Source organism: Limulus polyphemus, unplaced genomic scaffold (assembly GCF_000517525.1).
Source record: "Limulus polyphemus unplaced genomic scaffold, Limulus_polyphemus-2.1.2 Scaffold617, whole genome shotgun sequence".
In the NCBI taxonomy this organism is placed as follows: domain Eukaryota; kingdom Metazoa; phylum Arthropoda; class Merostomata; order Xiphosura; family Limulidae; genus Limulus; species Limulus polyphemus.
In genome coordinates this window covers 118,347-137,161 of record NW_013666227.1, presented here as the reverse complement: position 1 = coordinate 137,161, position 18,815 = coordinate 118,347, and the positions used below count along the sequence as shown (strand labels likewise).

The window sequence follows — 18,815 nt, the reverse complement described above, 5'->3', positions numbered from 1 at the left end:
CTGCCTTCCCTCTATCTAATCTTACACTGCTAACTTAGGGACGGCTAGCGCAGATAGCTCTCGTGTAGCTTTGCGCGAAATTCAAAACAAACAAACTCTTGGATAGAAATAAATTATTTATATAATTAAATAACGTGTTTTTCTAAATCAGAAGAAATAAACAAATTAGCTAACTGCCATGTTGTTGTAGAGTCATACTATGATTAATTTTGTACACAAGATGCAAACTTTTTCTGCATTGAAATTGATCACGACATTAAAATAAATACAGAAGTCTGATAAACATAGCCACTCGAAGACTGACAGTTTTTGTCCGGATTAGAACAAAGTACACTATATAATTCTCATAAAAGTATAAAATGCATTCCGCTGAAGCTAGTGGTGTTTAATATAATGTATTCAGTACTTGAAGTAGATCTAAAAGACATTATAGATCAGCTTTTTATAATTTGGAGAGTAATAATTAATGATGTCTCAAGACAATGTGATACCAGGAAGGCCTCGTGAACAGCGTATTTTAAAACATAAAGTTCATATTAGCTTCAAAAGACGAGTCAGGTCTCTAAACATCTAGTGATGAAAAATCTGAATAAAATACGATCTATTGGTTGAAATGTTTCCACATTGCAAAGAAACGCGCTGCTTCACGGACATGCATTATTGTCCATTTCCTTTTTATTCTGGTAACCATTATTCAGTTTAACTTTCTTATATGTTCTGAAACCGTTTCTGAATTATTTTTAAAATAGAAGTAAACACATGTATATAGGTTTCTTCCAGACAGAAGTCGCTCGCAGAAATGAGAGTGCATCTTGTACTATTCGGAACAGATCTTTGTCATTTTATTCCTTCAACTTCCAATACACTTGCTTTTTATTCCAGTTGAAGTATCCGAAGTATTGTAATCGAGATCCTTTTAAGCAGAAATGGTTACCTGACATCTATAAATACTATAATATGGCATGTTGTAAGTTCTATCTGTTCGCTTTCAGTTGACTTATCGCACTATAAGTTCTATCTGTTCGCTTTCAGTTGACTTATCGCACTATAAGTTCTATCTGTTCCCTTTCAGTTGACTTATCGCACTATAAGTTCTAACTGTTCGCTTTTAGCTGACTTATCTCACTGTAATGGAAAGTTTTATAATAATTATGAAGTGTCTTACACGGTAAAATATATATTTCTGCACGTCTCTTAAAGAACTATTGCAAGAAGGAAATCACAAAGTGTCATCTTCAAACTTGACATGAGATCATCATATGTTAAATAATACATTACAAAATATTTTCATCGTGGAACTAGTATATTTAACTTCCAATAAAAGTTTTGTTTCTTAATATAAAATGATCAGTTGATGCTACGTAATCTCTAACATCGTCTTAAATATAACGGTTTATTGTTTTCTCGTTACAATCGTGGTAGGATTGATTAAGATCCTTTATGAAAACAGTAAAAATATTAATTTTTAAAGATGTTTTATTTTGTTATTTGCTATCATCTTCAACTGGAATGCTAATTATAATATACGAAAACTGGAAAATAACTGTTTTAAAGCAACGTTCACTTATAGCCATCAAGCTCAGTCAATAGAAATGGGATATACAGTGTGTTGGATATAACCACTTAAAAATCCAACCCAGCTACTACACTATAAAATATGAAAGAAGACACACTGCGAACGAGAATACAACAGCTTTCAAAAAGTACGCATACCTACTTAAGTTTCCCTATACATTTTTATAGGAACATTTTCCTAAACCTGTAAATTACTTTAGTTCGTGTATTTGTTTGTTTGTTTTTTACTATCAAATATTTATTTTTCATACATATTTTTCTTAATATATCTACTAAGTAAACCAAACTTTTTCCGTCAATATTCATCTCATGAACAATTCTAATCTTTTATTCATCTTTTATCTAGTATACTCACGATCATGACATTTTTTCTACTGTTTCATCATATATATATACAACAATGCGTTCAACAATCTCTGTCTAAAGTTGTGTAAAACCTTAACTGTTAGAAGTTCTAACATAACTAAAGTTCTGCACTTGTTACGTATTAGAATTTCAGATGGTCTGAAATTGAGTTAACTGATAATCTAAATTTAGTCGTTAAATTGTACTTTGGATTTAGTATTTAAATGTATGCCGATATATAGTCAGTTTATGATATTTGCCAACAAGATTGATACACATTTTTTTAAACACAAATACGTTTTAATATACACACACCAATACAATTTACAATAACAATTATTACAAATAATTATTACAAACATTGATTTATAAACAAAAGTTGGCCCGGCATGGCCAACTGGTTAGGGCGCTCGACTCGTAATATGCGGGCCGCGGGTTCGAATCCTCGGCACACCAAACATGCTCGCCCTTTCAGTCATGGGGGCGTTATAATGTGACGCTCAATCCCAATATTCATTGGTAAAAGAGTAGCCCAAGAGTTGGCCGTGGGTGGGGATGACTAGCTGCCTTCATTCTAGTCTTACACTGTTAAATTAGGGATGGCTAGCGCAGATAGCCCTCGTGTAGCTTTTCGCGAAATCCATAACAAACAAACAATAAACAAATGTTTCACAAACTTACAAATAATATAAAGTCTTCTATCTAGTCTGGAACTTCCTTGATATCTTATCGAGGGTTCACGATGAGCGAGTTGATAACGGGAAGCTAGCTGGCCTTGTCCTTCGTTATTTATCAGCAACACACACTGGGTTTTCCACTGTGACGTTATGTAATGTTTTCGTAAAAATATTAACGTCCAATGAGAATTCACCGAAGTTAAATGAGTTGTAATGCTCGAACGTTGTAGATGCTCCTTGTCAAATATCTGGAGTTTTCCGATTGATAAGCGTTATAACAATCACAATTATAGTTTCCAAAGTTTGTAGCACACTGACTATAGCAAACTAATAATAGATACTCTCTTTTTGGCGCGTCACATTGGTTATATTTATAGGCATGTGGAGGTTTACAAGCGTTTACGTACACACATATTGTCGATTCTTACTCTCGAGAATCTTCTACAACTTTGGAGATTAAGCGGGGGTGTCGCAATACATATTTAACACTATAAGCTCAGCATGTTTTAAAATATAAACTTTATCTAAACAAACGTTGATATTAAAATAAATGTATAATAAAAATTCGTTACAAACTACAGTAAATTCAGAAACACAATACAACTAAAGATAACCAGCTTGCCTTCTGAAGTATTTCTTCCTTCTTTCCACGTGGTAAGTGCTAAAAGAACATTTTACATTCAGGAAACAAATATTAACCACTACGGCTATGGCCGAAAATATCGTTACCAATACAAACTAATCTTTATAGAGAATAACAGAAGAACATTATATTTAACTATCTGACTACTGGGGGGGGGGGGTATTTTTGTTCTAAATAGATAGTTTGCTCTGATCGGAATTTGATATTAAGAAATACATATAGTATATTTGCCTGTTTTAAATAATTCTAACTTTATTTTATTTATTATAAGCCAATGGAGACTTATATAAAAACATTTGTAAAGAAAAAAGCCCTTGATTTCCATAACAGGGATCCCTCGGTGGGTAAACGCTAAGTTTACGGGCTTACAACGTTAAAATCCGAGATTCAGCTCCACGAGGTAGACAGAGCAAATAGCCTAATGTGTTTTTGCTTTAAAACAAACCGTAATATGGATACAAGAGCCAGTTTTGTTAGAAGTGAATTTCACTTTTCAACACTTCGTTTAGATACTACTTATTTTCTATTGAATAGGATCCATACAAGGCAGATCTGGTATAATTGTCAGAAAATCGTTATATTACTGCTAATAATAACTAAAAAACATAAAACACATGGAAAAATAGTACGTAAAAAACAGAATAAAAATAACGGCAATCCGAATAAATACAACCTGGATCAATCTATGAATATTTTAGATCACAAAAATTTAAAATTCGTGATTGATAGCGAAAAGAAGATATTAGCGATCGAAGGAAAACGAGGTTAGATAATAAAAAGGATAATGATACTTAAGATGAACAACATTGTTTACTTATAACAGAAAGAAACACAGATAAGCGTTTCGGAATTCTACAAATTCCATCTTCAGTATCTAAGGCAAAAACGTAAAGAATTACATTATTCCTAAGTAAGTAACTAACTACATTGCTACATTAACAATAATTTAATCAAAACTAAAACACTTAGAACGTAGACAAGTAACAACAAAAATATTGTATATATTAAATAATGAGCAATTTAAAAAAGACTGCATGTTATTCATGGTTGAAGAATGTTGTTTCATGTGGAGGGTTTCTTTAATCAGTAATTCCAGATTAGTGTTTGGCCTTGCAAAGATATTTAAATTTAATAAGTTAAGTTCGTGTCCTGTTTCTTCACTGTGTTGACGTATAGAGGAAACACAGGGGTTAATTGACTTTTTCTGTGTTTTCCTGGAAATTCCCATTTGTTCATTGGCTCTAACTGGTAGATGGCGTTTGGTTTTGCCAATATAGGAGGCCGCACAGTCTCCACGTGTGTAAATATATACAAGCCATGAACAAAGAAAATTTTGGAAAAGGTCTTTAGTGCGTAAGAAGTACTGTATGCGTGATATGGGTTTAGAAACTAATCTGAATTTAACTTGGGGGGATATAACAATTAATTATGTGCTTAATTTGACTTTTTAAAGTTAAGCTTTGTTTACCAATGTATGGAAGACAAGAGTATATCATGAGTTTGGGTACAGTTGGGAGTATAGGTAGATTTGTGAGTTTCTTAGTTAAAAGGTATTGGTAATTATTTCTAGTAAATGTTGTAGAAAGTTATTACGTTTTAGAGTATCCTGTATGAAATAAGATTGTGAGAGTAAATTAAGGTCCGTGGAACACAAGTTGTAAGATCTGTTTAATAAGCATGTTACAAGATTTATTTTGTATATGAACGGGATAAAGCTGGTAAACTGTGTAAGGAGTCTAGTAAACGTATTTTTTCTGTATATTGATTTACATTAATGAGGATGTTATTGGGGATTATTTTCAACTTCGCATGTGGATTTAATGACAGGATGTTGTGAGTTCGAGTATTCTGAGAATTTTTAGCAGTGATGTTGATTATCAAAGGTGTTATCTACATACCTTCTGTAAAGGATAGGTCTGAAGTCAGCGAGACGGGTGTCGAACCATTTCTGTTCGTGATAAGAAAGTTAAGAAAATGAATACATTTTTTTTCCCACAAGATATTCAATTAAGAAAAATCATGTCATTTACCAACACCACTATATGAATTAATGTTACAGATCTTTCGTAAATTATAGCGAACATGTGTTTACTGCTTAGCCTTGATGACTTACCACGCCCTTAGTGGATTTCACTTCCTACTCACCGGACAGATTTAAGCCTGAAAATGAACGATATAAAGATTTTAAAGTTCCCAAAACAGACTATATCGAGTTTCCAGCCACCGACATATTTTACTTACTGGATTAAAAATATTTCGGTGGGGAGAGGATTTTAAACCTCCGCAACCGACGGAATCCTTAGTAGACTTTTACTTGTTTGTCACGTGCAAAGAGTTCTTCACAGTTTAGTTACACTATACGAGTTAACCAGTATATTGTAACTTCACTGTTTGGTTATTGTTACTTACTGGATTAAAAATATTTCGGTGGGGAGAGGATTTTAAACCTCCGCAACCGACGGAATCCTTAGTAGACTTTTACTTGTTTGTCACGTGCAAAGAGTTCTTCACAGTTTAGTTACACTATACGAGTTAACCAGTATATTGTAACTTCACTGTTTGGTTATAGTTTCCATCGATACAGCTGATATCCAACGTAAGTGTACAGAATATGTTTTACTATTATGAGTTGAGAACACGATTTAAGCAATCAGTCAGCCAGTTAGGGTTTCCAACAAAATAAAATCTAATCTAAATTTTGATTACTGCATCAAACTTGTCGTGAAATAAATACTGTGCGATGTTTATTATGTTCGTAGGTTTTTTATGTTGATAATGTCGAAAAGATTTTTAAGAATTGTAAATTGTCTGTAATATTCCAAATCTATTGAGCTCACTTATATATAACAGTTTCTGAAATATAGAAAATAATAATTAAGTTACAAAATATTTTTTATATCGTATAAAGTGGATTTAATTAAAGGTTTGAAGTTACCGAGTGATTAACTCTCTGCTGTAAAAATTAACGAATCTTCAACCCTAATAATAAATTGTTTAAATGCTTTCGGTAAAAAATGAATACATAGATTATCAGTACTATACTAAAAGCCAATAAAACATGAAATTTAAACTGAAAATTGGGTCCAAATACTACTCTATACATGTATCGTTACATATATAGGAAGTGGCGCCAGAAACAGTTTAGATACATGCCACATCTAACTCAATTATTGTATACAGCCTAGACAGGACGTAATAAAATGTTAATTAAGTTGGTCTGTACTAATTTGATATAAAGTTCCCGTTAAACTAGATCCCTTAGATCACCGAAATTGCCGCAATGCTTCATCAGCGCATGACTCACGACGAGCTCCTGTAACACAAATGTTATAACGTTACTCCTACCCTAACATTGTTTTCATTCTTATATTTAGCTTTCCCAAAGTTTATTCTTTTCTGTAGTTTTAGTGTAACTAACCTAGGATTAGGCTGTCTGTACAGTCTTATCATTAAAGACCATGTACTAATGAGACGATGATTACGTCACTATAATGATATATATTTCCGTGAAACACTTAAATCATTTTCTACTCATTTTAAATATCAGTTTTAATTATTTTTCTGGCTTATTTTGCATTCTTAACACTGATATTCTCAAGTACTTTATAGCCGATCTGTGAAAGACTAGTTTCGAATTAATGTAATAATACTGTTTGATATAGCTGCAACAGTGTGTGATAGAAGCAATGTAATTGCATCAAGACCTAATAAAAATACGTTGTGCTAAGCTATAATAAATTTTCTAACAATTATTTTATCGAAAGTTATAAGATATATCACATTAAGCTTTATCTTACTTAAAATCTGGTTGGTCGGTAAATATCTGTTTGGTAAATATCAGACTGTTTGTTGATGATTTAGTGTGGCTTAAGAGAAATGACTCAAAGCTAAAGAACATATAGTCACTAAGGTTGAAGACAAATTTCAGTTCGCTCCTTCTAGAGGTTATCTTTCCTTAAAGATTATTAGCTCTAGAGCAGTTTATACTTAACATATATTATTCAGTTTTATCCTAAACTCTCTTCAGCAAACCTTCTTCAAAATAATGTTTAGAGCTGTAAGTCGCCGAAACTTTGACATATTCGTGATCGCGATAACAAGTTAACAATACATAGTGACTTCCCTGTTTCGAATGATGCCATTCCAACTTACAAATCTCTCATATAACTTTAAAATACTAATTTTCGATCTAATTTTGAGTTTCGTTTTTAAATGAAAGAATGATTCAATAAAATTACACTTACACTTATAGCTTACAAACTATTGATTACATTAATTGTTAATAGGCGATTAAATCAACACTATAAAACAATAATGAATTACATATCGTATATATATGTGTGTGTATATACTGTCACCACAGGAAAATAAACTCATAAAGTATTGCATAAAATAGAAGAATGAATTATGTTTTGAATTTACACAACAGGGACGTAGTTTTATTGAACCGTTCATACAAACGTGACTAAAATTCAGTATAAACTTAAATCCAATATAAACTTATTTTGAGATATTTTAGACAGAGATCATCCACTCCTTGCTTTTTTTAAACATGAGTGAAAACCTCTCACTAGCACAATTAGCTAGCACTGATTTAATTACTACTTACTGAGGCATGTTCTAAGAAGAAAAGAAGACACGGAGACTTCATAATATTCTGTAAAGTTAGTTCGGTTTTTGGAACGAATGAATTTATTCTATTCTATTCTACGATGTTAGTTTATCAGTATTCAAGAAGATGTTGGTTTATCAGTATTCAAGAAAAATGTTTCCCAAGCACTCTTCTCCCACCTCAGACAGATAAACTCATTTTTATAAACAATTAAATGAGATTAATTGTAAAGAACCTGAACATAAATACTCAGTATAAAAAGATGTTATTTTTCTTGTGTATTATATCTAAAGGAAAATATGAAAAATAAAATAATGTTATAACTATATATGATACCATGTGATTTTACTTGCTTCAATATGTACTTTCATTTGTTGAAGGATGGAAACTTTATTGTTACAATAATGAGAAAATTGCTGTCAGTTTTAAGGGTTGTACACACACTTGAGTTTTATCAATTTTCAGCCTATCAAATGCAAGTCTAGACGTGAGTCTGTGCCACTTTTACTTCATTACCACTTTTTGTTCTACGTCACAACAAAATTCAGTTTTCATAAATAAATACAGACTGTAGTGTTTAAAACTTTACCATGTCGTTAACAGGCAATTAAAACTGTTTTATCCAACTTATATTTTGCAGTTTCACATTCACGAAGATTACCTATTTTATTCTAAATTTCTTAAAATCAATTTGAAGGATTTTAGAACGATACGAATTTCTACACGCTAACAAAAAACGCTCAAAAATTGTATTTTGAATTGTCTGTTTCATATTGTTTCTTATCTTTAACATAACGTATGATGTGAAAACAACTGGAAATAAATAAAATGGTTACTTAGTCAGATAATCTTTTACCAAGGATTGTACATATTTCAAGTAATTTGCTATATATATGGAGGCTGACTACAAAGTATGTGTAACTAATTCATGGAAAAACGAATTAGAAATGTTTCCACTTGCTACAGAATCTTTTCGAAGAGGTTTTAAAGTCTAAAGCTGACACGTAAGAGCTAAGCAACATCAACAGTTGGAGGTTGAGACAGTATTCCAATTATTTAGTAAGGTTTTTATTTTAACGATATCATTGAATCGTTGACTTTCTGGGTACCTAAGCTGTAGAAGTGTAAAAGTTAAGTTAGATTAAGTTAGTGAGAATATTTAGCCCAACGTCATCAGTTGGACTTATTTTCAATGAATCAGGTCTTGTTTTCTGAAACGAAATATAACATCACTTTACAAAAAAACCTTCATACATCTCACTAGGAAAAAAGGCTATTAACCCAATATTATCTTGTTTTTACTTCTTTGTTCTTTGGGTTAAGTAAGTAAATTAATAGATCTTACAATTAAGCCAAGAATATGCAACGTACAAAATGAATACTAATAAATTCAATCTTAGCAGCATACCACCATAATATTAGTTGAAAACGCACACTGAGAGCTGGTATATGACTTGTAGTCAGAACGTAATGCCATATAATTAATTAAGGGAGTACCAAGCCATCTATGTGTCCCCACAGTGCAAACTAATTGATTCCCCGACTTAGATTTCCTAATCTTCTCGTCACACTTAACACAATTTGTAACATACCAAACTTTGAGCTAGTTGCTTAATAGAAGAGAAGATTAGATTGGGTCAAGTGCTATCGTAAGAAAGTTGATTTATTTTCTCGTGTATTTTCGTAATATCCAAGTCCTGAACATGTGCATTAGTTATCTTCTTTACTTAAGGAATCACATGAAGTTATTCTTGTTAAGATGCGTTAAAAGTACGTTAATGAAATTTAAAATAGCACAACATAATTGTTGCATCCAAAAGTGAGTCGAAGAATAAAATCAAAATTTAATTAGACAGATTGTATTTTACTTCAGAGTTTTTAATGTATTTATACTTGCCCTTCACAGGAATGAAGCCCCGAGTGAGAGACCATTACCATGCGCACCATTTATCATTTTGGTTAAATCTTCTCCCATCATTGAACAGAGCTGGTGCTGGAGACGTTCATTTTGAGCACCACAGGCTACATGACTACAATAACCCCTCATCTTATGACGGAATCATCCGTAGTCATCTGTCATCCTCCACTGAGCATGTCACCACCACCTCCTCTACGGGAGAAGACAATGTTCCCACGGAAGGCAGCGAAAATACTTCAGATTCACAAGGGAAGTCGAGCATGGAAGTAACTTCACGAGGTGTAGTGGAAAAGAACGTAATTGCTACTACAACAACAAATAAGACAGAAACTAAAACCGTTGTATACCAAGAAGGAATATACTCCACAACACTCAGCGTGACCATCGCTGTGGGATGTTCGCTTTTAATCCTGAATGTTTTAATCTTTGCTGGAGTTTATTATCAGAAAGACAAGAAGAGAGATTTCAAACTTGACAAGAGAATTTACGAGGTAAAGCAGAATGAATAATATATGTATGTTTGTTTGTGATTCAGTTAAAGAACTGGGTCAAAAACAACTAGAGACGCACATATGTGACAAGCAAATTCAAGTTACATTCTTAGTGGGAGACTAAGTTCGGATATAAGTTTCACCCAGAACTGAGGAGATACCGTCTGTCAGATGGTTTTATTGACACAATTTACACTTAGAATGAAAGTTTTAAATTACTTTAATACTAAGAGCTAATTTAGATTATCAAACCGAATCGTCCGGAATCTAAGCAGCCATTTGTAATCAGGGTCTTATGGGAAAATAATGATTTCTCAAGAAACGAAGTAAAGAACGGAAATAATTAATGTTTTATTTACACAATTCACACTTAGAATGAAAGTTTTAAATTACTTTAATACTAAGAGCTAATTTAGATTATCAAACCAAATCGTCCGGAATCTAAGCAGCCATTTGTAATCTGCAGGGTCTTATGGGAAAATAATGATTTCTCAAGAAACGAAGTAAAGAACGGAAATAATTAATGTTTTATTTACAAAATTCACACTTAGAATGAAATTAGTAAATTAATTTAATGCGCAAAGCTAATGTAGATTATCAAGCCAATTCGTCTACCATCTGAGCAACCTTTTATCATCTGCAGTTTATTGAGGTAAAAGACACAAACTATTAGTCAGCCGAGCGAAAATGTTAATTATCATTAAACGTTCTAAATGTTTAGCTGGTATTATGTGACCTCTGTGTGTTAAAATATCAAGTTATGAAGAAAATGTATATTTTTAACCTTCAGCGGTCTGTATTTAAAAACCAGTTTAAGAACATTTATTTCTAGTTTCGTTCAGTTTCACTCTTTCCTTCATTAGAAAAGCTTATATTCCTACAGGTGGTGTCAGACAGTGAATGATACTGTTATAAGTGAGTTTTTTCAGTCTTTATTATAAATATTTAGTCCTAATTTTTAAGTTCTAGCGAAGTTTCAGATAGAGCTTAATCTTATATACAAAGAATCCCAATATGTGGACCCTACTTTAACGGAAGTAAAAGAGTGAAAAATAGAGAACTCGCTAAAAGAAAAAAAAAGTACAAAAGATGTACAGAGAAGTGTTCTTTACTAATAAGCCACTTCTTACCTTCCTAGTAACTGGATCACTCATTTTTTCTATACCTTGGACCTTGGACTTCTAAAGGACTTCAAAAATAAGATAAATAATACCCAGTCAACCCTTGCTGTTAATGAAGTGTGACCTTTTGACTGACCACTGTGGATTCATACTACCCACAATATAGATATCTCTACAAAACATGTTTACACTTGTTCGATAAAATGCCTCAATTACGACCAGGAAATACCAATTATATTTTAGAAAACAAAATACAGAAATATATTAATTCTGCTTCATAAAGATTTGGATATCGATAGAATATAATTGAAAATTAGACAAAACAAGAACTCGTTGAGAATTATTGTAAACAACAAAAAAGCACTCACTTGTCTGGAAGAATGGAATTAAAATAAAATTGCTATTTTTTTGGTATAGAATTCACTATACATCATTGTGACTGTAGTAGTCTTCATAATAAGTAACATAATCCAAACATACTCGAATGAAACAATTTCAATGAAATTTGTCAGCGAATATATTTCGCTCAACAAACAACCATTTATTCACAAGATAACTATGCTGCTTTCAAAGCTATAAGGTTTACAAACAGCAAAATCACTACAGTAGGTGTAAAATTTATAGTGCAAATTTGGTAAATTTTATCCAAATTTTTTATGAGTCAAATCTCAAATATAAGTGGAAACATCTCACATAATTACAAACACTATTGATATATATGTCACCATAAGTAATTATATCTGCTTCAAGACATTCGGGTTATTTAGCCTACCGAACTTAAAGCTCAAAGCCACATAAAGTTTGGTAAATTTGGCCCAATATTTAGATATATAAATCAAACACGAAAACCGTTCTATCTGTACGATTTTCTATAAATATTTTTACTATTATTTCCCTACTGTTAACTTAATATCTTCACACAGCTGAAAGAAAATGTTAATCTCCAAAATTTCCGGCTTTGACATATTATATTCAGAACTTTATATGCCTGTTATATGTAATTTCTAACTCCTTTTTGATAAATGATTTTCAAATAAATGAAACTATATCTTTTTTTTAAACTTATCGTATTTAAAAAAAATAACTTTTTTTTTCAAAATTTAATTTAGAACTTCCAATAAGTTCTAGATGGCTTACATAAGCTAATAACATTTGTTTGTTTTTTTACTTTCATTATATGAAGTACTTAAACTGTTTGGGTATCTACACACACACACACACACACACACACACATATATATATATATATACAGATATAGAGAAAATGCATATGTGTATTATTCATCACCTTCCAAAAAACTTCAGCACCTTTGATTAAAATATAACATTTTAAAATTAATTTGTTTTATTATGAAAACGTGAAAAGTAGCTTCTGTTGCATATTAGCGTATGTCTAGCAGTAATGACCAAGCCACATATGACACTAAAGTGTGTGGCCTTTTGACTGACCACTGTAGAGTCATACTACCCAGGACATAAGTAGCTCTACTGTGTTTAATACTTGTATAAATATTTACACTCTTTTGAGAAAGCTTAAAAGTCAGTAAAGTTACCGTAACTGTTGTAGCCTGCCAAATTTACCTAGCCCCATCAATAATCCCACACTTAAGATGTTTGTTTTTCTCACCATTTTTATGTTGTTGGGTTACATTCTACACAATGATGTTTCAAGTTTCCCCTATTAAACACTCTATCGCACACAGAAGCAAAGCCTCATGAATATTAAAAAGTGCAAAGTGCAAAGTGAACGGCTTTTGCCACTGACCTTTACCAAGTACAAGGGCTGTCTCCTTCTTGGAAATTCTAATTCTCTGATTTAAACACATCTTTATAATCTGAATATGTAAATATTTTGCATTAAAAATGGCAGTTTCATATCTTTCCAAAAAGAACTGATAATGAAAATTGTTTTTTAAACGTTTACTTATAAAATACAATAAAAATGGTTTAAATAATATAATGTAGATATATAGTTTCTTGTGAACAGCTTTATTTCTATAGGAACTTTATGAGAATAGAACATTCATAATTATCTGTATTTACTTTCATCCCAACCCATAATTGTTCAACTTCAGCCTCTTAACAGAAAAGTGAAACTAACGAATCAAGCAGAAGTATATGTGATTAAAGCGTGTGGTCTTTCTAATAGCCACCAGAATGTGGAGATGATGACCCTTTGCCAAAACTTAACCAAATGAAAATGGAGTTAATGCATGCAAAAGCCCACTCTTCCACCATACCGTCCACTCATCCTCAAGACCTGTGTTTCCAACTTCCTCCTTCTTCTATACCTCTTAATACGGTTCCATATTCAACCAACCAAGAGAAAATGCCACCACCAGAGGGCCAGCCGCTTCTGTCGCACAACTTTCGAGGACCGGCCACTGTTCGAGCTAGTCAGGAGATGAGGGTGTGAGTAGGTGTCTGTTCATGATTATAAGCATGGTTTGGGTTCATTATTCTGTCACTTAAAATAATTTTTCATACGCAATGACCAGAATATAATGAGGTGAATAAGGTATTGTTCATAAGCACAAGTGTAGCATCGGCTCAGGTTAGTAAGTTTTTTTTTATTGAGCACTAGATAGAACATAAAAAGTGTAATTAGGTGTTTGTTTATGATTAGAAATGCGGTTCTAGTACACTAGCCAAAAGATGAGGGTTTTAATAAGTATATGTTTATAAGTATGAACATGCTTTTGGTTAATACTACCAAATTTCTTGAGAGTTTTTATTCTTTGCACATTAACCAGAAGATGGAAGTCTAAGTAGGTGTCAGTTTAGAATTGTAAACATGATCCTCTTTTAGGTTATTAAGTCATTTGAGCTATCGCTCTGTTACCACTGAATGAAGTTGCGATTAAATGTTTATCTGTGGTTCTGATTTAGATTAGTAAGTCATCTGAGCTATTGCTTTGTTACAGAGGTACCATTGAATGAGGTTAGGTGTTTATCTGTGGTTCTGGTTTACGTTAGTAAGCCACTTGTTCTATTTTCCTCTTTCTCAGTATTGCAATGAAATTACTTCAGCCTAGGATAATAGTGGTAATTACTTCAGCCTAGGATAATAGTGGCAATTACTTCAGCCTAGGATAATAGTGGCAATTACTTCAGCCTAGGATAATAGTGGCAATTACTTCAGCCTAGGATAATAGTGGCAATTACTTCAGCCTAGGATAATAGTGGCAATTCTAAAATTAAAATATTTTTTCAAGGACTGAGATGTATTATCGACAGTAAAAATGAAACTGAAACTTAAGTCAAATTTTGAATAAATAAAAATATTAGTTGACTTAAATTAACACAATAAAAACGTGGTAGGATTCAATTCTAGTCTTATAGTGAAGTCAATAGTATTCCATAAATTTTGTAATATCGAAAATGAATAGCAATACATACTGTACCTAATAAATTTTACTTATTCACACTATTAGGTATTCAATGTTTTTTCTCCAATAGTAGCATGATAATTTAATTGTTTATTTTACATTATTGATAAATATATTAAAATAAGTAATAACGAACAGGTATCAAAGCGAGAAACGGATGAAGAACCTTCATACTGTAAGCGCCCCCCAGTGGCCCAGCGATATGTATATGGACTTGCAGCGCTAGAAACCGGGTTTCAATACCCGTGGTGGGCAGAGCACTGATAGCCCATTGTGTAGCTTTCTGTTTGCATTTTAACAAACAAACAAACATACTGTAAAGATGTAAAATTAGAGAAGTAATTCTTATAAAAAATCCAGGTTAAAAACTATAAAAGTTAATGCCGAAAGAACCAAAGCTATGACATGACTTAATGCCGAAAGAACCAAAGCTATGACATGACTTAATGCCGAAAGAACCAAAGCTGTGACATGACTTAATGCCGAAAGAACCAAAGCTATGACATGACTTAATGCCGAAAGAACCAAAGCTATGACATGACTTAATGCCGAAAGAACCAAAGCTATGACATGACTTAATGCCGAAAGAACCAAAGCTATGACATGACTAATCAATTCAAATACAGACGAAAACAGAGAGAAAAAAAAACAGTTTTTTGCTTTATTAAGAATAACAATAATTTTATAGCCAAGTTTAATATGGATGTATTTAACCAGTTAAATAAACATTTTATTCTGAAATAATCTGATTATACGAGTAAAAGAAAAAATACAGTAAGTATATTGTCATGACTCTAGTTTCATATTTACACACACTGAACGACAGCTCCGTTCTAAACTCCGAAACTTCTAGTTTCTCAATTCATATTTCCAGTTTGTTCACAACAAGAAGGTTCATACAAGCACCTATGTGTTTAATGATATATTTTGTTTAGGTTCAGGCAAAAATGCTGATTTTGATTACAAATATATTGAACAAAACGATAAAAACCCTATAACCCGAGCGCTTTCGGAAAGTCCACCTTTCAAAAGCGTTCAGGTTACAGGGTTTTTGTATTAAGACTTTTTTAACCTACGTGTTTTCTGACATCATGAAAATATATTGAGCATGTGTTTATTTAAACTTACATGTAACATATTGTGAGCAACAGTCGAATTTCCATAAACGGTATATACACATTACTTAATCACAGTGTTTCTGTTATAACTGATATTTTCCAAGTATCTATCTGAATCCTTCAAACATGTGCAATGACTTTTTCTGTTGCCTATAAATATAATACACTAATTGTAACACTTGTGCAAAGATACAAACGTTTTAAAGCTGATTTAGATCCTGAAAATATCGACGAATCATATCAACACAGTAGTTTAGAAACTGCCAAAGATGCAACTTTACATAAACCTTTCAAAAAAAATACTCTAAATTTTAAGAACGTAAACTTCTAAAGTAGCAAGTTAAACAATTATGTACAACTTCCAATTGTAAAATATGTTCTAGAACAACGATTTCCTGAAATATTTAGTAGATACACGTCGCCCAAGTGTACTTTACAAACTGTTATCACGCACTTACATTTGAAAATATTTTTATGCTACAAAGTTTTTATTATATGTTCAGAAAGTTCAGTTTTTATCGAGTATTCTTAATGCTAAATAATATAGTGTTCACCAAATATTAAAGAGGTTGGGTACATTATGCTAAAACGATTTAGGAGCGCCGCCACCTCGTTACTTTCCATGTCGCCACGTCTGGGCATGCTCTATCTGATAACCATACATCTTGATAATATTCCTGTAGCTTTATTTTCATTGCAAAATGCTCCGTTGTAAGGCTTTCATGTTTAAAACATGTTCCTCCTCTCGGCGGCTTTCCATAAGCCATCTAGTCTACGAGCATGATGGTTTCCCAACGTCCGTTTCAACAATCCAAGTGCACAGAAATCTATAGGCGCTATATGCAGCGACTTGACTGCTATGTCTTCACATTAATACCTGTGTCATTCTCTAGCTGCTTCGAGTATGCGACAGTTAAACGAATATTCCATAGAAGCCACATGTGTAACTCTTCCAGGTGGACATCCTTCTTGGTTATGTTGCATACTGTTGTCTGGCCCATGTGGTCGGCTTTTGCCACTGACCTTTATGTTCATGGAATTTCAGCTCTTATAAGACGCTTATTTTTACCACGTCTCGGGTACGCCTTGTTGCAAATCTCTTTCTGGATATCTCTGTTTTCCAATGTCATTAAGCACAGGGTTGTCTCCTTCTTGGAAATACTAACTCATCGATCTAAACACATCTTTTTAATTCGAGAGTTAAAATATTTTGCATTGAAAAGAGCAAGTTCATATTTTCCAAAAAAACAATCAATTTTCGGTGCCATCGTACAACTTACATAACGCCAAACAATGTCAAATGTAGTTCTGATACATGTCGTTCTATTATGACTTTAAATCGGCTGTGTTTGTCATGTGATTTACTGACTTGTATCATCAAAACCGTTTTAATATAACTTACTCCATCCTCTGTATATGATGTTTACAGTTTTCAGTGTGAACATTTATAAATATAGTATTATCTCATCGGGTAGTTTCCATTTAAACAACAATCTGTTTATAATAGCTATCTTTTTTAGCTTGTTTGTTTAAAGAAGAATATGCAGTAGAGATTATTATTATAAGCTAATAATATTATAGCTATACAAGGGCAGTGAGCATAGAGTGGACAAAACCAAATAGAAGTAATAACAAACTGTGATTAAGCTATTACAAGTGTTATTTAGTCATGGAAGTCATGCTATTGTTTGTTTGCTTTCTCATGGAAGTCCTGCTATTGTTTGTTTGTTTTCTTCATCCTGTATATGTGAAGTTTAATGTTATTTTTATTTTTCTTAGTCATTTTCAGGAGCGGCCTGGTGAGACCACAGTTTAATAGTGACCAGAGAGACAGAATCCTAGTAAGAAATCAAAGTTGAAGTAAAAGTCTACACAGAGGGCGCTTCGTTATCTTGTCAGCTACGTAGAGTATTAAGTCTCTATTTTCTGAAATGTTATGCTAGTTCGTGGAGTTTTGCTTTTACGTTTTCGCCTAACGAGCTTTAATATTAAACGGTGTTATATACATTGATGGCTGTATATTTCATTGAACAGTTCTAAATATCTACCGGTTATCAAGCCTGTGATACATATAAGCTATTTCACTTTCAGATAAGGTATAAAAATTGTCAGTGTTAGACGCAGCTGTCGTATAATAGAAACAATTTCCGTTGACTCAAATCCAGCAATCATTATCTTAATTTGGATATTAAATTAATTAGAGCTTTACTGAAAACATAGAAAATTTCCTAGTAGTTTACAGTTAGTCGAAAAAGTCGCCGTTATCTATTCTTATTTAAATACAACCATCATAAAGTGTAGGATCTTTTCAGAATCGTGTGTTCGAATATTTGTGTTTGTCCACAGACCTTTTCTTCCTTGAATTTAATAAAACAGAAACTTTATTGTACATTATTGCATAGTTTACTCTTAAAAAAGACTTTTCTGCATAGACGCAATATATATATTACTATATCAACCATTAGTCGCTTATCCTTTCTCTACATTAGCACTCCTTACACTTAAGAAAGTGGCACTATCAGCTTATGAGACATCACTAAGAATGGACTAAAGTAGCTTAACAAATGTGACTGCACTGCGTGGTTATTTAAAATAATTCCGCAATGAAAAATGTAACACTGAGCACTCCTTACATTTAGCAAAGTGGCACTATCAGCTTATGAGACGTCACTAAGAATGGACTGTACTGCTCGGTTATTCAAGGTAATTCCACCATGAAAGCTATGGCAATTAGGAAAGTGGCACTACCAACTCATGTGACGCCACTAACAAAAAAATGGACCGAAGCAGCTTTACGAATGTGACCGCACTGCTTGCTTATTCAAGATAATTCCACCATGAAACCTGCAACATCAAAATTAACACAGTCAAGCATTACATGTGTAGTTTTAGTAGAGTACCAGCAAAGTTCTACGTTTCATCAAGA

The 18,815-nt window shown here is 32.5% G+C and overlaps 1 protein-coding gene across 1 annotated transcript in view; it reads left to right on the top strand.

Annotated features, from left to right (window-relative positions):
* LOC106459490 (neuroligin-4, X-linked-like) overlaps positions 1-18,278 on the top strand; it is a 150,809-nt gene extending 132,531 nt beyond the window's left edge. Inside the window, 3 exon segments of the mRNA XM_013919116.2 lie at positions 9,759-10,261; positions 13,532-13,794; positions 17,669-18,278. Coding sequence (XP_013774570.2) covers positions 9,759-10,261; positions 13,532-13,794; positions 17,669-17,705 — 803 coding nt within the window. The 3' untranslated portion in view covers positions 17,706-18,278.
* The last annotated feature ends 537 nt before the right edge of the window (positions 18,279-18,815 follow it).